Source organism: Physeter macrocephalus, chromosome 1 (genome assembly GCF_002837175.3).
Source record: "Physeter macrocephalus isolate SW-GA chromosome 1, ASM283717v5, whole genome shotgun sequence".
In the NCBI taxonomy this organism is placed as follows: domain Eukaryota; kingdom Metazoa; phylum Chordata; class Mammalia; order Artiodactyla; family Physeteridae; genus Physeter; species Physeter macrocephalus.
In genome coordinates, this window is record NC_041214.2 from 101100049 (window position 1) to 101126082 (window position 26034).

The following is a 26034-nucleotide window of genomic DNA, read 5'->3' on the forward strand; positions in this document are numbered from 1 at the left end:
GGGAAAGAGGAGCAGGCGAGACTTGGGGCAATACCTTTATTAAGGTGCCTGAGGAGACAGGCAAGCTTGCAAATGAGGAGACAGATAGAGAGAAGCACAGGGTAGTGGTAGAGGTGAAGGAAGGGGTTTTAGAGGGAGAGGAAAATAATAGCATCAAAGTACGCCAAGCAACTCAGGAACATAAGCACTGAAGAAAGGTCTAAAGTTTGACTGTAAAGGGCCTGGTGACCTTCAAAATTGTGGTTTGAATGGAAGGGTATAAGAGCCACAAATTGCTGACACAGAGGATGGAGTGGGTGGGGGGGAAATTGAGGCTGTGGGTTTAGACCGCTAATTCTATGTTAATTTTCTATCAACCTAGGGGGAGCCTGAGTGTGTTGAAACTGTGTCATTGGAGAACAGTCAGTGATTCGGTAAAGATATTTTCCCAAACAGGGTGTTCACATATGCAGTTTTAAATTGTTTAGTGATTTCTTTTCTTTGTCCTTGCCATTTTGTTACTTTACCATGAAACACTATGCCATCTTTCCCTACAATTTATCTATTACATAATATGTGAGTATCTGGTTATAGGATTTATTTTTGTGGTATTGACAATTTTTGAAAAAATGTTCAAGTAGTAAATAGTGGTAGATTCAAAATTATTAAATCTAGTTGTTTTTATTCTCCAAAATATCATTCTATGTGCCTTTTATTGGCTCTCTCCTACATGTTACCCAGAGGTTGTTCTAAGCCAATAATTTTAAGCTAGTTGCCAGACAGAGTCACCCGCAGGGCCTAAAATATTAAAGATACAGTGGTGGTATCTTAAGCCTACTTAATCAGACCTTTCAGGGCATCTGGACTTTCACAAATCTTTGCAGGTTATTCTGATGGGAGCTAGGATTAAGAACACTGTTTTAGGTCTTTCCTCATTACCCAAACTATCCCTGTTGTCCCAGATCTACAGGCTGCTATAGATCAGATTCTGCTCACCTTCAGATTTACCCATCATCCAATGTGGACTTGAACTTCCCCAAATGATAAGGTTTCTGAGGGCCAACGCCTTGCCTTATTCATTCTACCATCCCCAAAGCTCTGCACAGCTACCTGAAGCTGAGTACGTATACTCAGAAAACGTTTGTCAACCTAAACTTCCTCAAAATGTCTCTTGTATCTGTAACCACTCTTGCCCTTTATGCTTCTCTCTCAGAAACCAAGTGTCAGTCTTCAAAAGCAAGCCTCCACTTTGCATCGGTCTCATCTCCTCCCGCTACCTTCAGGATCCTGCTTTACCAGTTAGCCTCCTTCATTCTTGTAACTTCTAGTGCTCCCTTTTTCTGTCTACAAATATGCTATGTTCTCCTTTTTTTTTTTTTTTTTTGGCGGTACGCAGGCCTCTCACTGTTGTGGCCTCTCCCGTTGTGGAGCACAGGCTCCGGACACGCAGGCCCAGCGGCCATGGCTCACGGGCCCAGCTGCTCCGTGGCATGTGGGATCTTCCCGGACCGGGGCACAAACCCGTGTCCCTTACATCAGCAGGCAGACTCTCAACCACTGCACCACCAGGGAAGCCCCTCCTCTCTTCTTAAATACCCTCTCAGTCCTCATAGTTCCAGAGATTGCCCCATATCTCTCTTTCAGGTTTGACATAAAAGGATAAAGCCACAGTCCCATTCTCCCATAACTTCAAGGTCAAACTTCTTGAAAGAGCAAGTCTACATTTGTTGACAATTGCTTCTGCTTGGCCCCTTGCAGTCTGTTCTGACCCTCCCTCTGTACTATAACACTACTTTCTTACAGCTCCTAAATGTCTCTGATGACCTTGTTAGCAAACCACAAAGCCTTTTAGTCCTTACTTTAAGACTTATCATACATGATTTGACCTTGATTATTTCTGTCTTGAAATCTCTTTCCCTGGCTTCAAGACACTGCATTTACTTTCTACTTTTCCTCATCATTTCTGCTAACTTCACTTCCTCCAACAGATCCCTAACTTTAAATGTTTTCAAGACTCTGGTTGTGGCCTCTGCTCTAATTTCCACAAAAGAGACAGCAATTTGGCAGCCCATGGGCTGGATCTGGCTTGAAGAGACTTTTGACTGGTTCATGTAATATTTTTAAAAATTTGAATTTGTTGCCAATATTTTTAAATTGGGAGATTAAGCTAAATGATGTATATAAAACACTTAATACTGTGTCTGAATTTTACAGACATTAAAAAAAATCGTATCAATAATTATTTTGCAGTTTCCAAAGCTCTTTCATAGATATTATTTTATAACATTTAATTGGCCCCTACAGATCGACTTTTTGGTTGTTTCTAGTTTTTTTTTTCTTGGAATTAAAAACTATGCTGGAATTAATATCCTAGAACATAAGGCATACCTTGGAGATATTGTGGGTTCAGTTCCAGACCACCACAATAAAGTGAATATTGCAATAAAGTGAGTCATACAAACTTTTTGGTTTCCCAGTGCATATAAAAGTTATGTCTACACTATACTGTAGTCTATTAAGTGTGCAATAGCATTATGTCTAAAAAACAATGTACAGGGCTTCCCTGGTGGCGCAGTGGTTGAGAGTCCGCCTGCCGATGCAGGGGACATGGGTTCGTGCCCTGGTCCTGGAAGATCCCACATGCCGCGGAGCGGCTGGGCCCATGAGCCATGGCCGCTGAGCCTGCGCGTCAGGAGCCTGTGCTCCGCAACGGGAGAGGCCACAACAGTGAGAGGCCCGTGTACCGAAAAAACAAAACAAAACAAAACACAATGTACATACCTTAATTTAAAAACGTTATTACTAAAAAATGTCAACCATCATCTGACAACACAGGGTTGCCACAAAACTTCAATTTGTAAAAACTTAGTAAAGTGAAGCACAGTAAAAGGAGGTATGTCTGTATCTTTGTATATTTGATATGCATATATATTCATGATCTGTCCACTGAACACACTGACCCTTGTGATCACTGATACACATTTGTAAAACATCTTCCATGAGCTAGGGAACAAATCTGTCTTCATTAACTAGTTTTGGACTATGTGATGGTAACTGCCTCAAAAAAATTAGCCCAACAATATGGCTTTCATTAATACTGTGTCCTAATAAATTGATGCAAACTTTGTGACTATCGTCACACACAAAAAATTATTCCCAGAAATATGGTTTTTATTAGCATTGTGTCCTATCCATATTTCTTTTCCAAATGGCTAATTAGTTCTCCTAGTATCATTTATCAGTGATATAAATAATCATCCTTCCCCTTATGAATTTAAATGACCACTATTATCAGATACTAAATTTCCATATGTGTAGATAAAGCAGCTGAGGTTCAGAGAGTAATCTGTGCAAGATTACAGAGGTAATAAATGGAAGAGCCAAAATGTTAGTTGATTTTCTTACTCTAATTTTGGTGTTTTTTTTTCTATTTTTGTCTCTGCTAAAACTTTGGGTTTTTGCCCAATATTTTGTTTACTGAACACCTAATTAGGTGTTGTCTGCTACTAATGTATTTTAAAACGTAAATCACTTTCATAATGTGTAAGAACACGAAATATATGTTGTGATACCAGGATCAATTGTTGACATTATTATGTTAAAAAAAAGGTAAGTAGGGCTTCCCTGGTGGCGCAGTGGTTGGGAGTCCGTCTGCCAGTGCAGGGGACGCGGGTTCGTGCCCCGGTCTGGGAGGATCCCACGTGCCGCGGAGCGGCTGGGCCCGTGAGCCATGGCCGCTGAGCCTGCGCGTCCGGAGCCTGTGCTCTGCAACGGGAGGGGCCACAACAGTGAGAGGCCCGCGTACCGCAAAAAAAAAAAAAAAAAAAAAAAAAAAAAAAAGTAAGTATTCTTGTGTTTCTTTGTACTTATTTTAATTTTCTTGTATAGTGACATATATAATATATATTGCAGAGTATGATATATGGATTTTTAAGAACAATTATACAGTGAATATCTATGTAAATTAAGACATAGACTGTTGCCAATTATTCCTCAATTATAGCTCCCAAACTTTGCTCTAAAGGTAGCCATTATCTTTTGGGATAATCATTCTCTTTGGTGTATAATCATTCCCTGTTTTTTTTTTTACATTTTACCATGTACATATGTAGTCCCTAACAATAAAATTTATTTTGCCTTTTTTTTTTTGGTATTGTGCATAAATGGAATCATACTATGTATATTATTTTATAACTACATTTATTTACTCAATATTATGTTTGAGATTTAACTATATTTAAGTTTGTAGCTGCCGTTCATTAATATAAATAATTTTTATCATAAAATTTCAGATGTTTGCAAAATAGTTTTTTTCCCCTGGAAAAATTCTGGTGCAGAAATAACAAATATGATTTAAAACAAAAAATGTCTTATTTTGCTTTTCAGTTTCTTTCCTTTTTGGAGGCAAGGATCATGTTAATTGAAATATTAAGCTATGAGTCAGATGAAGGAGATAGTTTTAATTTTAAAAAGGCATGTTTCATTTTATATTGCCAAAATGGCAAACATTTATTTATATTTTCTCTTCTCTTTCCATAGGAAAATACATTTGTCTCAGGGAAAAAAATCCTGAAATCATTATGGGAGACTAGATGTATAGCAAAAGCTGAAACTATCTTTTTTTAGCCCTGGTCTTTCTTCAGATCCTAGTATATTCCCTCCAGATACATGTTCTCTGCATATAAAATTACTTTTATTTGGAATGTTCTCCTCTCATTCTCTTTCTTATTATCAGCTTCTTGTTCATTGGGCCATGTATTAATCACCTATCACTGCATAATAAATTACCCCCTAACAAATATTTATATTCTCACAGTGAGCCAAGAGTGAGTGAGAGAGAAAACACCAGGACAGAAGCCACAGTCCTTAATCTTGGCAGTGACATTCTATCACTTCTGCTGTAGTCTATTTGTTAGAAGTGAGTTAGTAAATCCAGCCCACACTCAAGAGAAGGGGATTTTACAAAGACACGAATACCAGGAAGGGGGAACAGTAGGAGCCATATTAGAGGCTGCCTACCATGCCTCAGTACTAGGATAAATTTCTCAAGGTACCTTTTATGTACTTTTCATTTATTGCTATTGCAATTTCACATAATTATTTGATTATTTGGTTAATGTGTATTGTCCCCATTAGATTGAAAGCTCCATGATAAATGGGCATTTATTGTGTGCCTAGCTATTGTAATTGAATAAATAAATATTATTAATGCAGCTTCCAGCTTCCCTCCACCAGTCCAAAAGCTCTTATATATGTGATAGGTGGTCATTAAGATACCATCTCAATGAAAACTAGTGAAAGAAGGCAGAAAAAAACCTATTTCCTTTCTTCCAAAATTTCTTGTAAAATTAGTGCATTACTTTTCAGGTAGCTTTAGTAGAGAAAAAGATCACATGAGTCTGTTATTCCAACCATTCCTGTTTGCTATTTAGAAAATAAAATTGGGGGGAAAATTGGCTATGCTTTCAATTATTCTTACAGGGGTGGGAGTACTTTTAAATTATATATCAGAAAAAAAATTGTAAATTAGGATCCCTTCCCCCAAAGTTACAAAGTTTATGGATTTTCTGACCAATTATCATGGACTTCCACTAGTTCCCAACATGAAAATCATTGCATTAGAAGCAGAAATAGAATTAGACTATTTGGATGACAATTCATCTTATTTTCAGGACCTCTGAAGAAAAGAATTCAATGTCTCTTCTTGCTTGAATCCTTTCATAACTCTAAAAACTGTTGGGAAATAATACTTTTATATCTAACCTATATCCACAATATGCAGTTTTATAAAACACAGTACAAATATACTAACTAAAATGTTAAGGTTGATATTTTAAGCTTTCTGGAGCCAAAAAGTTATAGTAAAGTTTTCTATACTGTATTTATTTAACCATACTGGTGATTAGAAAAAGTTATGTGCTCAGTATAGCTAAATAAAGTTCTTCTGGCAATGTAATTTTAATTTTCTTTGTGTGATTAAGATCTCAGTCTCAGAGTCGCATTTATTTGAAATGAAACATGAATCTTTAGGAGAGATGTATGTACTGTTTCCTTTTTACTGGGTTTAAAACCTCAGTTTGTAATGTTCGTTGGATACCTTTCACTAGTTATTCCTTACTTATTAAGTAAGGATGACAGTATGTGTTTTGCAGAGGAGAGAACTAGAGTAAATAAATTCATTTAATTATTTATAATGATTCAGAGAAGAAGCAGAGTAAGAAGTAAAACTCATATCCCTCATATTTTCCTGCCATTGCTTAATTCAAAATCGTCCAGTTCTGTATTTATTATGATATCTTGCAGAGTTTTGAAGTTTGAGAGCTTGAAACACCAAATATTTTCCTTGTCTAAAATATCGGAATATTCCCACAGATTTCATTGTATTGAAATATATTCAATATATTTGTATTCTATGTTCCTTTTTTTAAAGAGTTGATAGTAAGTTCATTAAATGTTAAATAACAATAAAGATGACAAGATGCAAAGACCATAATAAGCAATAAGAATGGCTTCTAATTAGTTCAATACTAGCACAGAAGCCTCAAGTTTTGGAGAGAAATATCAGAAGAAATGTAAAAATAAAGCTATTCTACATTATTCTCTTTTACAGCTATATGGTAATTTTATTAGAGCATAGCCAGATACTTTAAGCTACAGTTTTGCTTCAATTTTAGAATTCTTTTATCTTACAATTCATTTGATCAGACTCCTTACTGCTTGTTTGTATTCTCCCAAAACCTTGCCAATGAATGAAAGGGCAGAAAAATCTTTAATTTTTTGTTTTCCATCTTCATACATTAGAAATAATAATCTAAGGCACTATACTGACTATTTAAGTATGGCATAATCCATGTTCTATTTTGGTTAATAACAGTTACTGAATCAGAGGTTTTTATTGAGAAGGTGAAATTATCAGAAATGCCTATCTCTAACTTTTTTAGTCAGTAGAGCCCAGCAGAGCACATGATTTTACAATATAAAAACTGTTAAGTAGCACAAAAAAAACCATGTGCGTTTCTGAGAGCCTTTTTCACTCACTGGAGGAAGCCTTTGGAGTATGGGTTTGCACGGTCAATGCCTATACAGTGTCTATTGTGTGGGTGGTATATGCTTGCTCAGGCATATGACAAGGACGATTTGGGAAAGAAAACTCAAAGTGAGTGCTCAAAGTGACTAAGAGGTTTCATTAGTAGTCAAATCACAAAACATCCATCTTACTTCTACTGATGATTTTGACTTAGATGGAAAAGGGTTTTTTTTTAAACATTATTTTCAGCGCCAAGGTTTTTCATTTGTATTTTCTTTTATGTTTATTTGTGTAGATGCATGTTCTAATATTATGTGTGTTACAACCTGATGTTTCTGATATTATTTTTAATTAAATCTAGGGATAATTTATGTACAATTTACTGCATCCATTTAAAAGGTACATTATGATGAGGTTTGACAGTTGTATATATCTGTGATCATCATCGCAAACAAGATACAAAACATTTCTATCATTCTCAAAATATTCCTCCATGTATATTGGTAGCCCATCCTTGTCTTCATTCCCATATCTTCAGGCACCCACTGATCTGCCGTTTGTCACCATAATTTAGTTAGCATTTTACATTAGTAGTACTCTTTTGAGTAGTGTGTAGTGTACTCTTTTGTGTCTGCCTTATTTCACTCAAGGGAATGATTTTGAGATTCATCAATGTTGTGTGTATTCCTTTTCATTGCTGAATAGTATCCCATTGTATGGATAACTAATCTATCTATTTGCTGACTGGCATTTGGGTCGTTTCTAGCTTCTGGTTATTTGTGAATAAAGCTGCTATGAACATTTATGCACAAGTCTTTGTGTGGACATATGTTTTTATTTCTCCTGGGTAAATACTTAGGATTGGAATGGTGAAGTTATAAATGGGCATATGTTTGACTTTTGAAAAAACTGCCAGAAATTTTCTAGTGCAGTTATACTTTTTTACATTCCCATTTATAATGTGTGAGAGTTCCAATTGCTTCACATTCTTGCCAATATATATTATCAGTCTTTTTAATTTAGCCATACTTATAGGTGTGTAATCATTATCTCACTGTGATTTAAATCTGTATTTCCTCTACGATTACTAATGTTGAACATCTTTTTGTGTATTTATTGGCAATTTGAATATCTTATTGGTGAAGTGTCTGTTCAAGTCATTTGCCTGTTTTTTCATATTGATTTTTAAAATTATTGAATTGTAAAAGTTCTTCACATATTCTACATAGCAGTCTTTTGTTAAATACATGTATTATAAATACTTTCTCCTAATCTGTGGTTTCCCTTTTCATTTTCTTAATGTTCTTTTTCAAAGAGCAAAAGTTTTAAATTTTGATAATGTCCAGTTTATCAAATTTTACTTCATGGTTTGTTATTTTGTATTATAAGAAATCTTTGTATATGCCAAAGTCACAGAGATTATCTCCTATGTTTTCTTCTAGAAGTATTACAGTCTCAGCTTTTTACATTTAAGTCAATAATCAAATTTAAGGTAATTTTTTGTGTATGGTATTAAGTAGTGGTTAAAGTTCTTTTTTTCGTCTTACATACAGATATCTAGTTGTTCCACCATCAGTTGTAAAAAAGACTTTTCTTTTCCTTTTAAATTGCCTTAACATTTTTGGTGATAATCAATAGACCACAAATGTGTAAGTCTATTTCCGGACTCTCTATTCTGCTCTATTGAAGTATGTGCCTATCCTTTAGCCAGTGCCAGACTGCCTTGATCAGTGCAGCTTCAGGGTAAAGCTTGAAATTAGGTAATATGAGTCTCCCAGTCTTATTCATTTATTAACTGTTGCTTTGGCTATTCTAGGTTTGCACTCCCATATACATTTCAGCTTCTCAATTTTCACAGAAAAGGCTACTAGATTTTAATTAAGACTGTGTTGAATCTGTAGACCAATTTGAGGAGAGTTGACTTCTTGAGTCTTTCCATCCAAGAACAAGGTATTTATCTCCATCTATATAGGTATTCTGTAATTTATCTCAGTAATATATTTTGTAGTTTTCAGTGTATAAGCCTTGTGCATCTTTTGTTAAATTTATTCCTAAGTTTTTTCTTTTGCATTACTATAAATAGAATTGATGTAAAAATTTTATTTTCTAATTATGTGTTGCTAGTATATAAAAATATAATTGGTTTAAAAATTATTAGCATTTTAATACTATGACCTTGCTAATTTCAATTAATTCTAGGAGCTGTTTTATAGATTTCTAACAATCATGTCATCTGCAAATAAAGACAGTTTTATGTTTCTGTTTCTGATCTATATGCCTTTTTATCTTTTGCTTTATTGTAATCGCTAGAACCTGTAGTACAAAATTGAAAAGAAGTAAGAGCAGAAATTCTTGCTTTGTTCTTGATTTTAGAGGGGAAATATTTCATTATTAGTATGATGTTAGCTATAGGATTTTCATAGATGCTCTTTAACTGTTTGAGGAAGTTTATTTCTCTTCCTAGAGTTTTAAAAATCATGAATGAGTGGTGAGTTCTGTCAAATGCTTTTTCTACATCTGCTGAAATGATCATGTTTTTTCTCCCCTATTGTGTTAATGTGGTCAATTTCATTGATTTTTGAGTATTCAATCAACATGCATTCTTGAGAGAAACCTTATATGATCATGTTGTATTACAAGTGCTAGATTTGATTTGCTAATACTTTGTGAAAATTTTTTGTGTCTTAAAGTTTATAAGGGTTACTGCTCCGTCGTTCTTCTTATTTGTAATGTGTTTGCCTGTTTTGGTGAACAGTTTATTCTACACTCATAAAATGAGTAGGGAAGTGTTCCCTCCTTGTGTATTTTCTGAAGGGGGTTTGTGTGTAGAACTGCTATTACTTCTTTATTAAATGTTTGCTTAAATTTGTCAGTGTAGCCAAGCTGATGGGAAGATTTTTATCAACAAATTTAATTTCTTTAATAAGTATAAGGCTCTTCAGATTATCAGTTTAATCCCAAATGAGGTTTGAAAGCTGTGTCTTTCAATGAATTTGTCCATTTCATCTGCTACTGAATTTGATTAGCATAAAGTAGTTAATATTTGCTTCTTATTCTTTTCATGAATGTAGTATCTATGTTAATGTCCCTTCTTTCATTCCTGATATTTGTGTTCTGTTTTTTCTTGATAAATATGGCTATTGGTTTATAAATATTGAAGAACTTTTCAAAGAACCAGCTTTTTTTTTTTTTTTTTTTTTTTTTTTGTCATGCCACGGCTTGCAGGATCTCAGTTCCCCGACCAGGGATTAAATCCGGCTCCCGGTTGTGAAAGCACCGAGTCCTAACCACTGGACCACCAGGGAACTCCCAAAGAACCAGTTTTTGATTTTGCTAATTTTTGTCTTGCTTGTTTTCTGTTTTATTGATTTCTGCTCTTCCTTTTATTATTTTCTTCTTTCTCTTTTGTTTTTAGCTTCTTTAAGTGGATTTTAGATATTTCTTGTTTTGTAATTAGTATTTAAAGCTATTAATTTTTCTGTAAGCATTGCTTTAACTGCATATCACAAAATGTGATATGCAGCTGTATACTGTATACACTTTTATCTGTCCCTCTTCTTTCACTTAACAATATGCCCTGGAGATCACTCCATAATAGTAATATAAAGATATCTCTCATTCTTTTTAGGAGTTTCATTATACTTCATTTTGTGGATGTCCCATAATTTAGACAACTAGTTCCCTATGGGTGGCTATTTGGGTTATTTCTAAAAGTTTTGCTATTACAATGTTGTAATGATGAGTCTTCTGTATATATATATATTTTCATACTGTTGCCTGCATAGCTTTGGGATAGATTCTGAGAAGAGATATGGCTGCGTAAAAAGGAAAATGCATATGTAACTTTGCTATTTACTGTCATATTTTCCATTATCGAATCGGTAACATTTTACATTCCCACCAGCAGTATATTGGCATGCCTATCTCTCTACAATTGTGCAAACAGAGTATGTTGTCAAACTTTTGGGTCTTGACGATCTTATTGGTGAGAAATGGCATTTCTGCATAGTTTTAATTTGCGTTTCTTTTACCATAAATGATGCTGTGCTTCTTTCTAAATGACTAAGAGACATGTATACTTCTTTTCCTGTAAACTAACTGTCCATATCTTTAGTCCAGCTTGCTATAGGGTTGTGTTGACCTTTATTTTTAACCCACCTTGAGCCAGCCACCTGCCAGGGAGCTGTGCAAATCACTCTTTTAAGCACTGAGGATGAAGAATGAACAACATAGATGAAAATCCCTGCCCTCTTGGAGCTTACAATCTTGTGAGGCAGTGGTGGGTTTGGCCCATGAATTTTGGCAATTGTCTCAAATCTTCCTCCTTAGCTTAACTATTCCTATTCAGATCCAGCATTCATAATGCTTGTATCCATGTGCCATTATAATCCTGATTTTATGGACTTGCCTTTTGATGTGCTCTTTCAGACCGTTGTTTATCAGTATTTCTACAGAAACATGGCTTGGACTTTCTTCTCCAACTCTCTCAATTTGGGTTAATTTGGGTAGTGTATTTATCCTGGTGTACTTCTTAGGATCCAACCCTTGGTTCCTACTCACTGCAGGAAGAACTACTTACATGAAAATAATTGGGCAATTGGAGCAGCTTACAAGTTGGGCGGCCTTGGCCAAATTGCTTCATCACTGTGTATCTATATTTCTTCATCTCTAAAATGAGGATGATAATACCTGTCAATGTGGAGAGACTAAAATGAATAACATGTGCAAATTACCAAAAATCTGTTTCTAACGTGAGTGTTCAAAAATTATTATTTATCAATGTTTTGTAAAAGAAAATGGTAGCTAAGAGAAGTAGTGTATTCAAAATTTCTCCAGAAAAACACTGTGCACTGAATTTTAGTGTAAAATGTTTCTCTTTGCTGGACAGATACATCCATTGTAGATGCATTAGAAGTGTATCATTTCCTTGTGAAAACTTTTAGGAGTGTTGTGTCTTCCACAGTTAGAGCCCGCCAATATCCAGCCTTAATTCTAATCACACATCCAGTTTTTCTCACATAATGGCAATATAATACATAATGTGTAGTTCTTTGAAAATCCCATGGCTTCATGCCTTCTTCTAAATGTCATTCTTTGTGCAATTTTCTTTTTCCTTCTACCTTTCTGGAAAACTGATCTTCTAAGATCCAGCTCAAATATCATCTATTGAAGAGTCTTTCCTAATCTCTTACTACTGCACTCTTAGAATGAAACATCTCTTCTTTTTATCTTCTGGACATTATGTATACTGCTATCATCATACCAACAACTTTATGTTATTATTGTTTACATAGCTAATTTCTCACCTGGACCTTAGGCTCATGGAGGGAAGAAGGTATTGTTTATTATGATGTCTCTATGCCTAGTGAGTATTTGCCAGGAGTTGATACCCTAAAAATGCTTATTCTCACTTAGAGCTCGCCTTATAAAATTTGAACTTAATAGACAGTTGTCTATATGATGTGATCTCAACAATGTTTAGGAAGCTCCTTTTTTTGCTCTATACCAGCATCCAACCAACACATCACTTCTAAACTTCTACATTATCACTGGTGCCTGAAAAATCTGTACCAGATAGTAAAACACTTTTTCACAATTGGAGATGGATTAAATGCATATAAGCCTGGGAGAAGAAATACTTTGACTTGAATATAAAGACAGGAGGGTGGTAAGGGGCACTCTGGACTGAAAGTAGGGGTATGCCAAACAGGTAGGAAGATCAATTAAAAAGTTCATACTGAGACAAATTTTTCTGAGACTTTTGCTTGCCTGTCATAATTTATGTATTTATTGGCAACTGCAACCCTAAAATAGCCCAAAGGATGTGAAAAAATGTGATTTTAGGTAGGAGTCAGAAATACTAATGCATAGTCCTCTCTTTACTCCATATGTCTTTTCAGAATGCATAAGTGCAGTAATGGAAGATCTTGTTACATCAAACAACTCATTAATGCAGCAGATGGGCAAGGACAATTACAGTTGGGGTAATGCTCACCTTTTAATGATAATTCTAATAGAAGAATGCTTGATGCTTGTATAGTTCTTATATATAGTTTTACTTTTTAACCCCAAGGTAGGTGTATTAGTCAGGGTTCCTGAGAGAAACAGAACAGGATGTACATGTGTGTTGGGCATACATCCTGTAGAGAGAGATTCAGAGAGAGATAGAGATAGAGAGAGAGAGAGAGAGAGAAAGAGAGAGGTTGTGTTACTTTAAGGAATCGGCTCACACGATTGCAGAGACTTGGCAAGTCCAAAATATGCAGGGTAGACCAGCAGGCTAGAGACCCAGGGAAGAATTGCAGTTTGAGTCTGAAGGCAGACTGCTGGCAGAATTCCTTTTCCCAGAAGGTTAGTCTTTTTCTATTAAAACCGTCAACTGATTGGATGAGGCCCACCTACATTATGGAGGGTAATTTACTTTACTCAAAGTCTACTGATAAAAAGTACCTTCACGGGCTTCCCTGGTGGCGCAGTGGTTGAGAGTCCGCCTGCCGATGCAGGGGACACGGGTTCGTGCCCCGGTCCGGGAAGATCCCACATGCCGTGGAGCGGCTGGGCCCGAGAGCCATGGCCACTGAGCCTGCACGTCCGGAGCCTGTGCTCCGCAATGGGAGAGGCCACAACACTGAGAGGCCCGCGTACCGCAAAAAAAAAAAAAAAAAAAAAAAAGTACCTTCACAGAAAAATCTCAAATAACGTTTGACCAAGTACCTGGGTACTGTGTCCTAGCCAAGTTGTCATATAAAATTAACCATCACAGTAGAAAAATGGGGCAGAAAGAGTGATGAACTATTCTTCTCAATTCTGGTTTCAAAATTCTTGAGAAAGTACTCTGATTTGTCCTGCTGGGTGAGGTGCCTACCACTGGACCAGACAATTTTAATCAGCGTGTAGCATCTGGAAGAAGGACTATCATCAGCTCAGCTCATGTGAGGTGCCCACGATGGACGAATCCATTATGACTAGGGAATGGGTGGAGGCTGCGTTACCTTGTACAGAATAATTTTACATATAAAATGAGGTGTCACATAAATGGGGAATCATTGATTAACAGCTTATAAATGTAATTTTCAAATGTTCACATGTTTCTTTCCATATAGTGATGGAACAGCTTCTAATTTCTCTTTTTCAAGGATTTTTGTGTAATTTTAGTTATGGTTCGTTGATTTTCTATCATGTTGTATACAAGCTCTTGTGGAGAAATAATAGTTTTCACTCCATTTAAATATCTAAAATTGATTTCACCTACTTTCCTCTGAATATTTTCTAGCTTCAACAATTACTTCATCTATGGACAGAAAGCAAAGCACTGTAACACCTCCTGCAGAAGGTAGTATGCTGTTTTTTTTTTTGGTTTTTTTTGTTTTGTTTTTGAGGCCAGTACTGAAGCATGGAATGTTGAGCTTCCTTAGAAACATAGTCGATGGTCTGGACCAAATCCAGCCTTGTGCCCAGTTGAAGAATATGGTGATCTGAATGCTGTGGGATGAGGGACCTGAACGACCTCGCCCATCTTCCCCTAAAACAACAGTTCAATTCCACTGGAAGACTGTGGAGCTTTCTCTATCAGGCACTGTGCTGGGCTTTGTGGGGAACATAAAGATGAGCAAGATGAGCAAGACTATCAGAGAGCCCCCAGGGAGCTCAGTTTTGTGGGGGAACCCCGACAGGAGCACAGTTATCACACAGGCAGAGGAGGTAAGCACTCACATCGAGTGTACCAGGAGTGTACAGAGGGAGTGATTAAGCACCAAGGCTTAGAGAAGGCCTCACAGATGATGTAGCATGTGAATCAGGTCTTAAAGGTAGAGTACTTTAATAGAAAAAGAGCATCGTGTAGGGCACCTTAGAGAGTGAAAACGATGTGAGAAATGACATAGAAATGGAATTGTGCTTGGTGTTTTTTTTCTGCAGTTTGGGGGAATGTAGTGGGTGATAAGATTGCAAAGTGAGTCAATGTGAAAATGAGGGCTTTCAAAGCCAGTACGAAGAAATTTGAACTTATTCTTCAGGCAGTGAGAGATCTCTGGAGGGTTTTAGAGTTGAGGGAATCACATCTGTGTTACAGAATGATGTACTGGCTGCAGTGTAAGGTATGAACTGAAAGGAGAAGGGTTTTGAGACAGAGATAGAAGTTAGGAGGCCTTTGCAGCAATCCAGGTACATGGCAATGAGGACTTAATCTAGGTTATGATTGAGAAAAGAAAGGAAACGCCCCAAAGCCAATAAGAATTTGTCAGTGTGCATAAGGCTGGATGAGACTGGAAGATATTTGTAGGCAAAGGATGCAGAAAAGATGGGATGTGACTGCTGGTTTGGGAGCAGAGATGAGAATCTACTATTTTCTCAGTGAAGCAAGAAGTGAAATCACCCTAGCTGATCACAGGAGCATATGGAGAATATATCTGTCAGACAGGTGCCAAACCCACTGAGTGTTGTAGAGGTACTGGCCATTGTGTAACTTATCACAACAGGTATGAAAAAGGAAAGAAGAGGATGAAGAAAGGGTGAAAAAAATAACAATAACATAAGAACTGTCATTATAGGTGTAGGGTGATTGACTGAAGTTTATAGAATGGAGGAAGGTGAAAGAACAGAGAATACCTGCAGTGCTTGGAATCCTCACCATTAGAGTTACTTCTTCGGATACTGTGCCCCTGTTCAAATACATGTTTATTTGATTAGCAAGGACTTTCTTTTACAAAAATGATTCAGATATTGAGTTGAATATTAAAGCCTTATACTGCTTATAAGCTAAACTTCCAAATCCCAAGAACAACAGGACATTCACAACTTGCTATCTCGCCAGTCTCTTATTTTTCTGGTTTTATCTTAATCACTATTCCCTTATGCACATATATGCTTTCCACACCCAACCTCTAGCAGAACAAGCCATGTTCTTGCTTCTCTCCAAGCCTTTGCCAAATTGGAGTTTCTTGCTATGAGGGGATGCCACTTGGAGTGATGGAAAGAGCATGGATTTACCTGCCCTCTTAGATCTGCATTAAAATCCTCCCTCTTCCTTCATCTAGTAATATGATCTTTATTTGGCCATGAACTGCAAAGGCTTGAGTACATCACAGAGGGGGCAGATGACACCAAAAGAGGAGAGGAGAAATATTACATGCAAAGTTTAGAAAAAATAAGCTTCATCCACATAAAAATTTTGCCATACCACAGCTGGTTCTGTGCATGTTAAACTGATGAAATCAATGACGCTCTCCTTTGTTACCGGTGACTTGTGGCAGATACACCTAATCACCTGTCAGCAAACCCCTTTCTGTCAGGTACACATGTCAGCTTATGGGAAAGCGTGAGCTTCTACATTAGGAGATGCTTGCCAGTCTTAATTTGTACTTTAAAATATGGAAAAATAGGTCAATGCTATATTTAATCCTGATAATGATATTGAATGTATGGAAACAAAATCTGTGAGCAAGGTTCACAGCAAACTGTCAGGGAGTATATGTGTGAATGAATAGGAAGGAAGGGGAACTCATTGAAAGGCCATATTTGATACTATTACATGCTTGCAATAAAATCCTTTCTATAGAAAAATTACAGAGGAAACTAATCCTTGTTTTTGCATTGATTTGTATTTATATGCTATAGTACTTTTTTTCTAGAAAAGTACTTCTAAGCATCTCTTACCACTTGGCATCATCATTTTTCATTTTTGTGAGGTGGTCCAACTAAAGAAATTACAGATTATTTAAAAATCTGTTTATTTATTTTTATTAGTTAATTTTTATTGGAGTATAGTTGCTTTACAATGTTGTGTTAGCTTCTACTGTACATCAAAATGAATCAGCCATACATATACATATATCCCCTCCCTTTTGGATTTCCCTCCCATTTAGGACACCACAGTGCATTAAGTAGAGTTCCCTGTGCTTTACAATATGTTCCCATCAGCTATCTATTTTATACATGGTATCAATAGTATATATGTGTCAATCCCAATCTCCCAATTCCTCCCACCCCACCCCTTTCCCCCTTGGTATCCATACATTTGTTCTCTACGTCTGTATCTCTTTTTCTGCTTTGCAAATAAGGTCATCTATACCATTTTTCTAGATTCCACATATATGCATTAATATATGATATTTATTTTTCTCTTTCTGACTAACTTCACTCTGTATGACACTCTCTAGGTCCACCCACGTCTCCACAAATGACCCAATTTCGTTCCTTTTTATGGCTGAGTAATATTCAATTGTATATATGTACCACATCTTCTTTATCCATTCCTCTGTTTATGGACATTTAGGCTGCTTCCATGTCCTGGCTATTGTAAATAGTGCTGCTATGAACATTGGGGTGCATGTGTCTTTTTGAATTATGGTTTCCTCTGGCTATATGCTCAGTAGTGGGATTGCTGGGTCATATGGTAGTTCTATTTTTAGTTTTTTGAGGAAGCTCCATATTATTTTCCATAGTGGCTGTATCAATTTTCATTCCCGCCAACAGTGTAAGAGGGTTCTCTTTTCTCCACACCCTCTCCACCATTTACTGTTTGTAGATTTTCTGATGATGGTCATTCTGACTGGTGTGAAGTGATACCTCATTGTAGTTTTGATTTGCATTTCTCTAATAATTAGTGATGTTGAGTATCTTTTCATGTGTTTGTCAGCCATCTGTACGTCTTCTTTGGAGAAATATCTATTTAGGTCTTCTGCCCATTTTTGGATTGGGTTCATTTGCAAAATCTGTACGTCTTCTTTGGAGAAATATCTATTTAGGTCTTCTGCCCATTTTTGGATTGGGTTCATTTGCAAATATTTTCTCCCATTCTGAGGGTTGTTTATTTGTCTTGTTTATGGTTTCCTTTGCTGTGCAAAAGCTTTTAAGTTTAATTAGGTCCCACTTGTTTATTTTTGTTTTTATTTCCACTACCCTAGAAGGTGGAACAAAAAAGATCTTGCTGTCATTTATGCAAAGAGTGTTCTTCGTATGTTTTCCTCTAAGAGTTTGATAGTGTCTGGCCTTACATTTAGGTCTTTAATCCACTTTGAGTTTATTTTTGTGTATGGTGTTAGGGAGTGTTCTAATTTCATTCTTGTACATGTAGCTGTCCAGTTTTCCTAACACAACACTGTAAAGCAACTACACTCCAATAAAAATTAATTAATAAAAAAAAGAGTGAGATCGATGTAGGTATACTGATATGGTGATAGGTCTATTATATATCAACAAAAAAGCAAAAGACTTAGGACAATATACACAGTATGATATGCAATATACATCTCAATTTCTATATATATATAAATTAAAATATGCATGTTTGTATGTAAATACATACTTAAGTGTGCATATTTACATCTGAAAGACAGAGCAAGTGCTTTTCAGTGTTGTTTTGTAGACTTAGGAAGTACATCTGAGGTGTTAGGAAGAATAAAGGAAATTTTATTCTTTATATAAATAAACAAATAAAATCTGTTGCTTTTAACTGATTTTGTGATTCTCTGAATAAAAATTAAACAAAATAATTTCCACCTTGTTCAGCCTGATTGCCATCTTAGCTATTTTTAATGAAAGTACCATATCTTTCCACATTTATGTTTGTCTGAATTGCCACCCTTAAGGATAGGTGTTTAGTTCTGATGTTACTGATTTTTCGCTTTCATCAAAACTTAGGAGGAGAAAACCACATCGCTAATTATTCCATTTTTTTCCCCCTGAGGAGCATGAGTTGTATGATAAGTCTAATAGTCTCTGAAGCCAAAAGATTAGATTTAGAAAACTGCCTTTGTCTTTTAATTTAGATTCTGCATTCTCATGTTTGTCTTATAGATCAAATCTCCTGAATTAATTTCATAACACTTTAAACAATTTTGTCACATATATAATTCATGTTGTTTTCCTAATGATGCATAATACTGGAGGAAGTTGGTTAATCTTTGGATGGGTTTAATACTTTATGTATACTTCATGAATGTTAATTTCTTATGTAAGTCTAATATTTCTGGAATAAGACCACGCAAAGTAATGTTCAAGTACAATTTCATGTAATATGCTGGGCATAAATTTTAACACTGAAATTCTTTATCAAGCTTTTCTCTTATTATTCTCTGTGTTTGTGCATGTGTGTGTCTGTGTGTGTGTGTGTGTGTACAGTTAACACTTCACTATCAGTACTAGTGGGTACAAAGGCTGTGCTCTCTTGCCCGCTTGTGCTGTGGACAAGTATGCTGCTAACAACATGGGAAATAGTCCTCAGAGACAAGTTGCCCTGCTTCAGAGCCTTCAGGGGTGATACAAATGAGACCAAGGGAGGAAACTGTACCGATGAGAGAATAACCTGGGCCTCCAGACTTGACGAGAATCCTGCCCTTCAGATTGATCCAGTGGCCATCACTCATGATGGGTATTACAGGTGTCAAATGGTAACACCTAATGGGAATTTCCATCGTGGATATCACCTCCAAGTGTTAGGTAAGGAACGTCATATATTGTGGTGTTTCAGATAACCAGATTTCAGGCTGAAACAAATCTCTGAATTCCATGTCCCATGTGTTAAGACTGAACCATTTCCCCTGCATTTCTGCAGTGCCCCCTGAGGTGACCCTGGTTCAAACTGAGAATGGAACTACAGTGTGCAAGGCAGTTGCAGGGAAACCAGCTGCACAGATCTCCTGGACCCCAGAGGGAGATTGTGGCATTGAGCAAAAACATCACTGGGGCAATGGCACAGTGACCATCCAGAGTACATGCTACTGGGAGGGCCGCCATGTACCTAATGTGTCCTGCTCTGTCTCCCACTTGACTGGCAACAAGAGTCTGTCCATAGAGCTGGATCAAGGTTAGTAATTTTTCTAGTTTTGGTTTTGATTTTTCCATTCTTTCAGAAGAGTTAACTTAAGAAGGAAAAAGGAGTGTGCAGAGAAATTTCATTCAAGGATGTCCTTTCCACCCTCCACTTTATCTCCCTTTCCTCCTCAAAGTAAAGAGATTGTCTGGAAGAATAATACAAAAATTTATTGTAAAAAGCCATATTATCGAATGCAGTTTATTCTACTTCTTTTATTTTTTTCGGCCATGCTGCGCAGCTTCCGGGATCTCAGTTCCGGGACCAGGGATTCGAACCGGGCCATGGTAGTGAAAGCCCGAATCCTAACCACTAGGCTACTAGTGAACTTCCCAATTTATTCTTCTTTTAATGTTCGCTTCTGTACTACTAAATTGGCTTGTGTAGTGTACTTTTACATAAATACTTATGGTTTTAATAGAAGGATAACAGGTAATTTTAAACAAATAATTATTATTTTATTAGAAGAATAACATTGCTCATAAATTATCTTCATGAATTTTCAGTCTGGTAGAATTTTCTCCTCCAGGCTCTTCCAGTGAAATTTCTTTAATGTCTTATAATAGTATCTATGATTCAGTTCATTACAGTTTAGTTTCTCTACTCTCTGCTCCCATCTACTCTTATTTCTTGTTATAAAAAATATTATTCTAATCAGCATAACTCATATAGTTTAAAGTCTATGTTGTTCTATAAGGCTACCATGAAAAACATTAGCCATCTCTCTGCCTCTCCAACCCCACCTCTCCATTCTTACACAACTCTCTAGAGACAAGTACTTTCAGATCTTTAAGTGTTTCTTCTAGTAATTGACTCAGTTTTTATAAACAACATGGCTGTGCTGCTATTTCTTAATATAGCAAATTTAAACCTAGTGTACCCACTGCCTCTTATGGTAGATGAGGATTTAACTTTACCTTCTCTTCCCTCACCATTCATATGTAGTAAAATAGCAATTTTTGGTTAAATTAAATAGCCAGTGTTTACATTATTTTGAACATGTATGTTTTGTTAAGCTGTGAATCAAGAAATAAACTCATACTTTCATTTTTGAATAACTTTTTGTTTTTCCTGGCCTTAATTGCTTTCCTTTTTCATTTCCTTAATAATGCATGTACCTATTATTAATTATCACTAACACTAAAAACAAATCAAAACAAAACCCTAGGAAATGCCTCTTAATACTGCTTACCACATGGTCGGATTTGTTAGGTAATGTCAGTTCCATTTTTTTTTTCTTGAAGACATTCTTTCTTGAGTTTTTACACGCTCTTGTTCTAATCTGGCCTGGATGCTCACGAGACATGCTGCACAGCTATTGTCCTGGTTGTTCTCTTTCCCTCGTCCTCTGGTTGATGCCACATCTGTGTAATCTGAGTTCCTTCTGCCTTCCTGACATTTGTTTGTTTTAATCTTTCTTCCACATACAAGGTTTTCCTTAACTGCTTGGCTATCCATTCACTTCAAAGTGAGCACTAAGGAGCTGTTTGGAAGCTATATTATCTGTGAGTGGGTTTGTTAGCTAGTAGGTTTCTATAGGGTGAAAACAGGTGATTGTTTTAAAATTGGGGATTCCTTATTTCCTTATGTACCTGAAGGTCTTTTCTCTGAGGCTATTCAGACTCTGCAGAAAATAACTCTCCAGTCTCTTGCCTGGGAGGGATAATCCTGACTATCAGTGTTCTGGGAGCAGGGAGGAGAGGGGAGTGTGTGTGTGTGTGTGTGTGTGTGTGTGTGTGTGTGTGTGTGTGTGTGTATGACTGTTCAGAACTCAACTTTCTTTTAATGACACCTCATCTTCACCCTCCATTATGTCTGGATCCTTGACACTCTGGAGTTTCTCCAGTTCATCTTCTTTGGGCCACACTTCCTGTTTTCTGCTGGTCGGGGAAGGTGTGATGACCTGGTTTCACGGGCTGGGAGGAGACTTGGCAGCCCATCTGTTCTTAATACAGACCTTCAAGGAAGCTTCCAACTTTAGCTCCACGCTTTACTCCCTACATTCCCCCTTCTCTATATTTGGTCTTTCCTACTCTAGAGTCTTCCTGGAGTTCATTAAGGTTTATACTTATTTCACTCTGAATTATTGGCCATTCTTCTGTTCATTTTTCACCCTAAAAACTAGTTGAAATCTTTCATCTGCTCTTGTCTTCATCCATGTTCTCTTTGTCTTTGCAAGTCTATACTTTAAAAAATTCTCTGCTGATATTTTAGTTAAGTGTTAAGAAAGGAGAAGAGGAAAACACATGGGTTTAAACCACAATATTCTAATATCTATTCTTAAAGTTTTATATACATATTAATAGTTTAGAAGTATTTACTGAGAAGAGTAATTGCCACTGGTTATGTATGAAGTCCAACCACCCAGTATTACAATATGATGTCATATTTATAGAATCTCAGAACTGGAGGGACTCTCTAGTCCATTCCCACCCAGTGCAGATATGTCTTCCTCTCAGGGTGGACTTTCACCTGTGCTAGTGCGCTTCCAATAAAAGAGAGCCCATTAGTTTGAAAGAGAGGGTTTCAAAACAATGTTGTCATTTTTAAATGCAAAACCAAACTTCTTTTTCAAATAAAAATCCAATGTTTAAAAACAAAGTATTGAAGGAAGGGAGAGGGACTGAATGTGGCCTCCACTCACCTCCCTCTGCTGCCCCAGCCATGCTCACGAAACATCAGGAGCACAGTCTCAAAACCTCTCAGAGCTGGCAAGTCCTTGGTTGACTTGTCCTCCTATCAGATGGAACTTTGTATTGCTGCCAGCAGTCAATGAATAGTTTAAAGTTGCTGCCATGCATTCATTTCAGTTTCAATGCCCTGGAAGAAAGGTGACTTCAGAATTAGGGTTATTTATCCCAATAGCTTCCTTACAACTCTATTTATTTCTGAATATTGGAGATGAGAAACACTCCATTACTATAACAGAGAGGTCTAAATTTCACATCTCTCTTACAGGAATTCATCACATGAATCCTTAAAGCAACAAAATACTGATACAAGATGATGTCTTGTTGAAAACTTAAGAGTCTGAAATGATAAAGCAATTTAATTATAACAATTATTTGAACTATAGATGGATCAAAAGTTTTTCAAATTAAATCACAGAAATGAATTTCATGTACTGTGAGACATTCTTGAACCATGCTATATATATAATTTTTAAACAGACTTTATTTTTTAGAGCACTTTTATGATGATGGAGTATTGAATGGAAAGTACAGAGTTCCCATATAACCCTTGACCCTACACATGCATGGTCTCCCTGTCTATCTAAATCCCCTGCACTGCGGTTGTACCTTTGTTATTATGAATGACCCTACCTTAACACATCATTATCACTCAAAGTCCATAGTTTACTTTAGGGTTCATTCTAGGTGCACATTCTATGAGTTTTGACAAATGTATAAATGCCATGTATTCACCGTTATAGTATCATATAGTGTAGTTTCACTGCCATAAAAGTCCTCTATGTTCCACCTATTTATCCCTCCTTCCACCTTAACTTCTAACAACCCCTGATCTTTTTACCCCATAGTTTTGTATTTTCCAGAATGTCATATGGTTGGAATCATACAGTATTTAGCCTTTTCAGATTGGTTCCTTTCACTTAGTAATATGCTTTTAATTTTCCTTCATGATTTCATGGCTTGATAGCTCATTTCTTTCTACTGCTGAATAATAGTAAATCATATATTTTTGTGTCTACATTTACAGATGCCAAAACATCAGCACCTTTAAGAATTTTACGTATCGTCCCCCCTATTTTTATTATCTTGGTCATCGTTGGATCCATTTGGCTTTTGAAAATCAGTGGCTGCAGGTACTGACTGATGCTTTCTCTTCTCCAGCTTTATTGGATTAGAAAAGAGTCAGAAAAATGGAATTGACTGGGTAAAAAAGGAACTCTGCTCAATATTCTGTAATAACCTAAATGGGAAAAGAATGTAAAAAAGAATCGATATATGTTTATGTATAACTGATCACTTTGCTGTACACCTGAAACTAACACAACATTGTAAATCAACTATAGCCCAACATAAAATAAAAATTTAAAAAAAGATGTTAACCTCAGTTCTCTCATAATCAATAAGTGTGTCCTAAAAATAACAGACTTGGACTACACTAATGACAAGGGGGATTTTTCTAGGTTACTTAGACATGCAAGCATAGTGAATTAGACATGCAAGCATAGCCCACTTAGGGCAGGATCTTGGGAGAGGCAGTACATGCTATTTTCTATTTGAGAAAAGAATTACAATAATTCATTTCATACACCAAATATGAGGTGTAACATATATTCTATTACATCAAACTTCTTTGCATAATTTCACTTCCCTTTTCAAAATCCAGAATTATCTTATTTGGATGAATTAACTTACAAGCAGCATTCTTCACTCATTTCTGGTAGTTCATTTCTGATTTATTAAGGCTTCTATCAAAATGAACCACAATTGTCAATAACATACTGTTTTGTTTTTCCATTTTCAATCTGAATAATAATGTTTTGACATTCACTCCAGCTAATTTTTATTTTTGCAGAAAATGTAAATTGAAAAAAACAGAACATACTTCAGTTGTTGAGGAGGTAAGATAAGATTAAAAAGAATATTTACAAACTTTTAAGCTATGTAGTCTGAAAATCTAGTCACATAATTTGTAATTTGCATCATTATTAGTATTTTAGTTGAAAAGCAAAAATTCTAACTATACAGTGGTCAGGTGTACTTATTTTGTTAATTATCCACCAAGTACTATTTATATACACTCCAAATCCATATTTTATTTCAAGAACTGCATCCTACAAAAGACATAATGTTTGCCTCATTTGGGCTGTAATCTTTGGAGAAGTTGAATTGGTATTTCCTCTTCCATTAAACCATCTCTAATTCTTGACTTCCTTTTTTAATACCATCATCATTTCTCTCTTACCCAAGCTTAAAACCTATCCAGCTGTATAATCTCTTATAGTCAATAGCTTACTAAGTCTTTGACACTCTCCTCTGAAATACTTCTCATATCACTCTATTCTTCTCCACTCCTACTTTCAGACAACTGTTATCATGTCACACTGAGACTTAAATAATCAATAATTTTTTGATAAAATATTAGAAAAGTCTTGCTCTTATGTTCATGTAAGCCCAGAGACTACTATTGGTAAACACTAAAGCTGTGGGCCCTTGTTAGAAAAACATAGGTGGTTACTGATTTCTGGCTTTTTTGAATTGATTTTAACTTTGGGTTATTTCTTAGGATGAAATGCAGCCCTATGCCAGCTACACAGAGAAGAACAATCCACTTTATGATACTACAAACAGGGTGAAGATGTCTAAGGTGTTACAGAGTGAAGTTGATGGGATGAGTCTCCATACTGTATATGTTCCTGAAGTGTAGCACCAGGACAAATGAATCAAGATACAGTACAGATACTGTTTTGATTTTCTTGGAGTTCTGGAATGGAAGGCTTATTTTGAAATTAGCTTTTCAAAGATTCTTAGAAGACAGAGACATTCTAGAGGATTTGCATTCATATCCTTATACATGTGAAATTTTAGAATTTTAGCTGTTACTAGGTAGTTCTTTGAAGAACTGATATTATTACAAAGAAAGCTCATGCTCATGATAAAATATTCAAATTGTTCAATACAGTAGATGATGAAAACGGAGTTACCTCAAGTAACTGCACAGAAGGAACAATTAAACAACAGTTTTTATGTAATCTTCTAGAAAATTTCTATGTGCATATGTCATATCTATATGTGCATGGTATATGTGTACACTTATATGTCCATTTACATATACATACACATGTCCTTTTCAAGACACAAATGGGAACATACCATAGTTTTGTTCTGTACTTACAGAAAACTAATAATATAATATATCCTGAAGATCTTTTATATCAACACAAGCAGAGCTACCTCATTCTTCCTAATGGTTACAAAAAATTCCATTGTATGTAATGGAATTTAATTTAATTAACCACAACTCTAGTGGTGGACATTTAGATTAAGTTTTGTTTGTTTTGCTACTATAAACAATGCTACATAGAATGTTTCTTGTGACCCTATCTCTTTGTATGTTTTGAATATATTTGTAAGATAATTTCCTTGAGTGACATTTAGATTGTTTTGTTTGTTTTGCTATTATAAATAATACTACATAGAATGTTTCTTGTGACTATATCTCTTTGTATGTGTTTGAATATATTTGTAAG

At 35.9% G+C, this 26034-nt stretch overlaps 1 protein-coding gene across 1 annotated transcript; it reads left to right on the forward strand.

Moving 5' to 3' along the window:
* Positions 1 to 12956: 12956 nt before the first annotated feature.
* Positions 12957 to 25211, forward strand: LOC102984918 (cell surface glycoprotein CD200 receptor 1). The gene is made up of 7 exons (XM_055086620.1): positions 12957 to 12990; positions 14280 to 14339; positions 19560 to 19811; positions 21328 to 21330; positions 23535 to 23640; positions 24360 to 24405; positions 25071 to 25211. The coding sequence occupies exons 1-7, from the start codon at positions 12957 to 12959 to the stop codon at positions 25209 to 25211; spliced, it is 642 nt and encodes a 213-aa protein (XP_054942595.1).
* Positions 25212 to 26034: the final 823 nt, after the last annotated feature.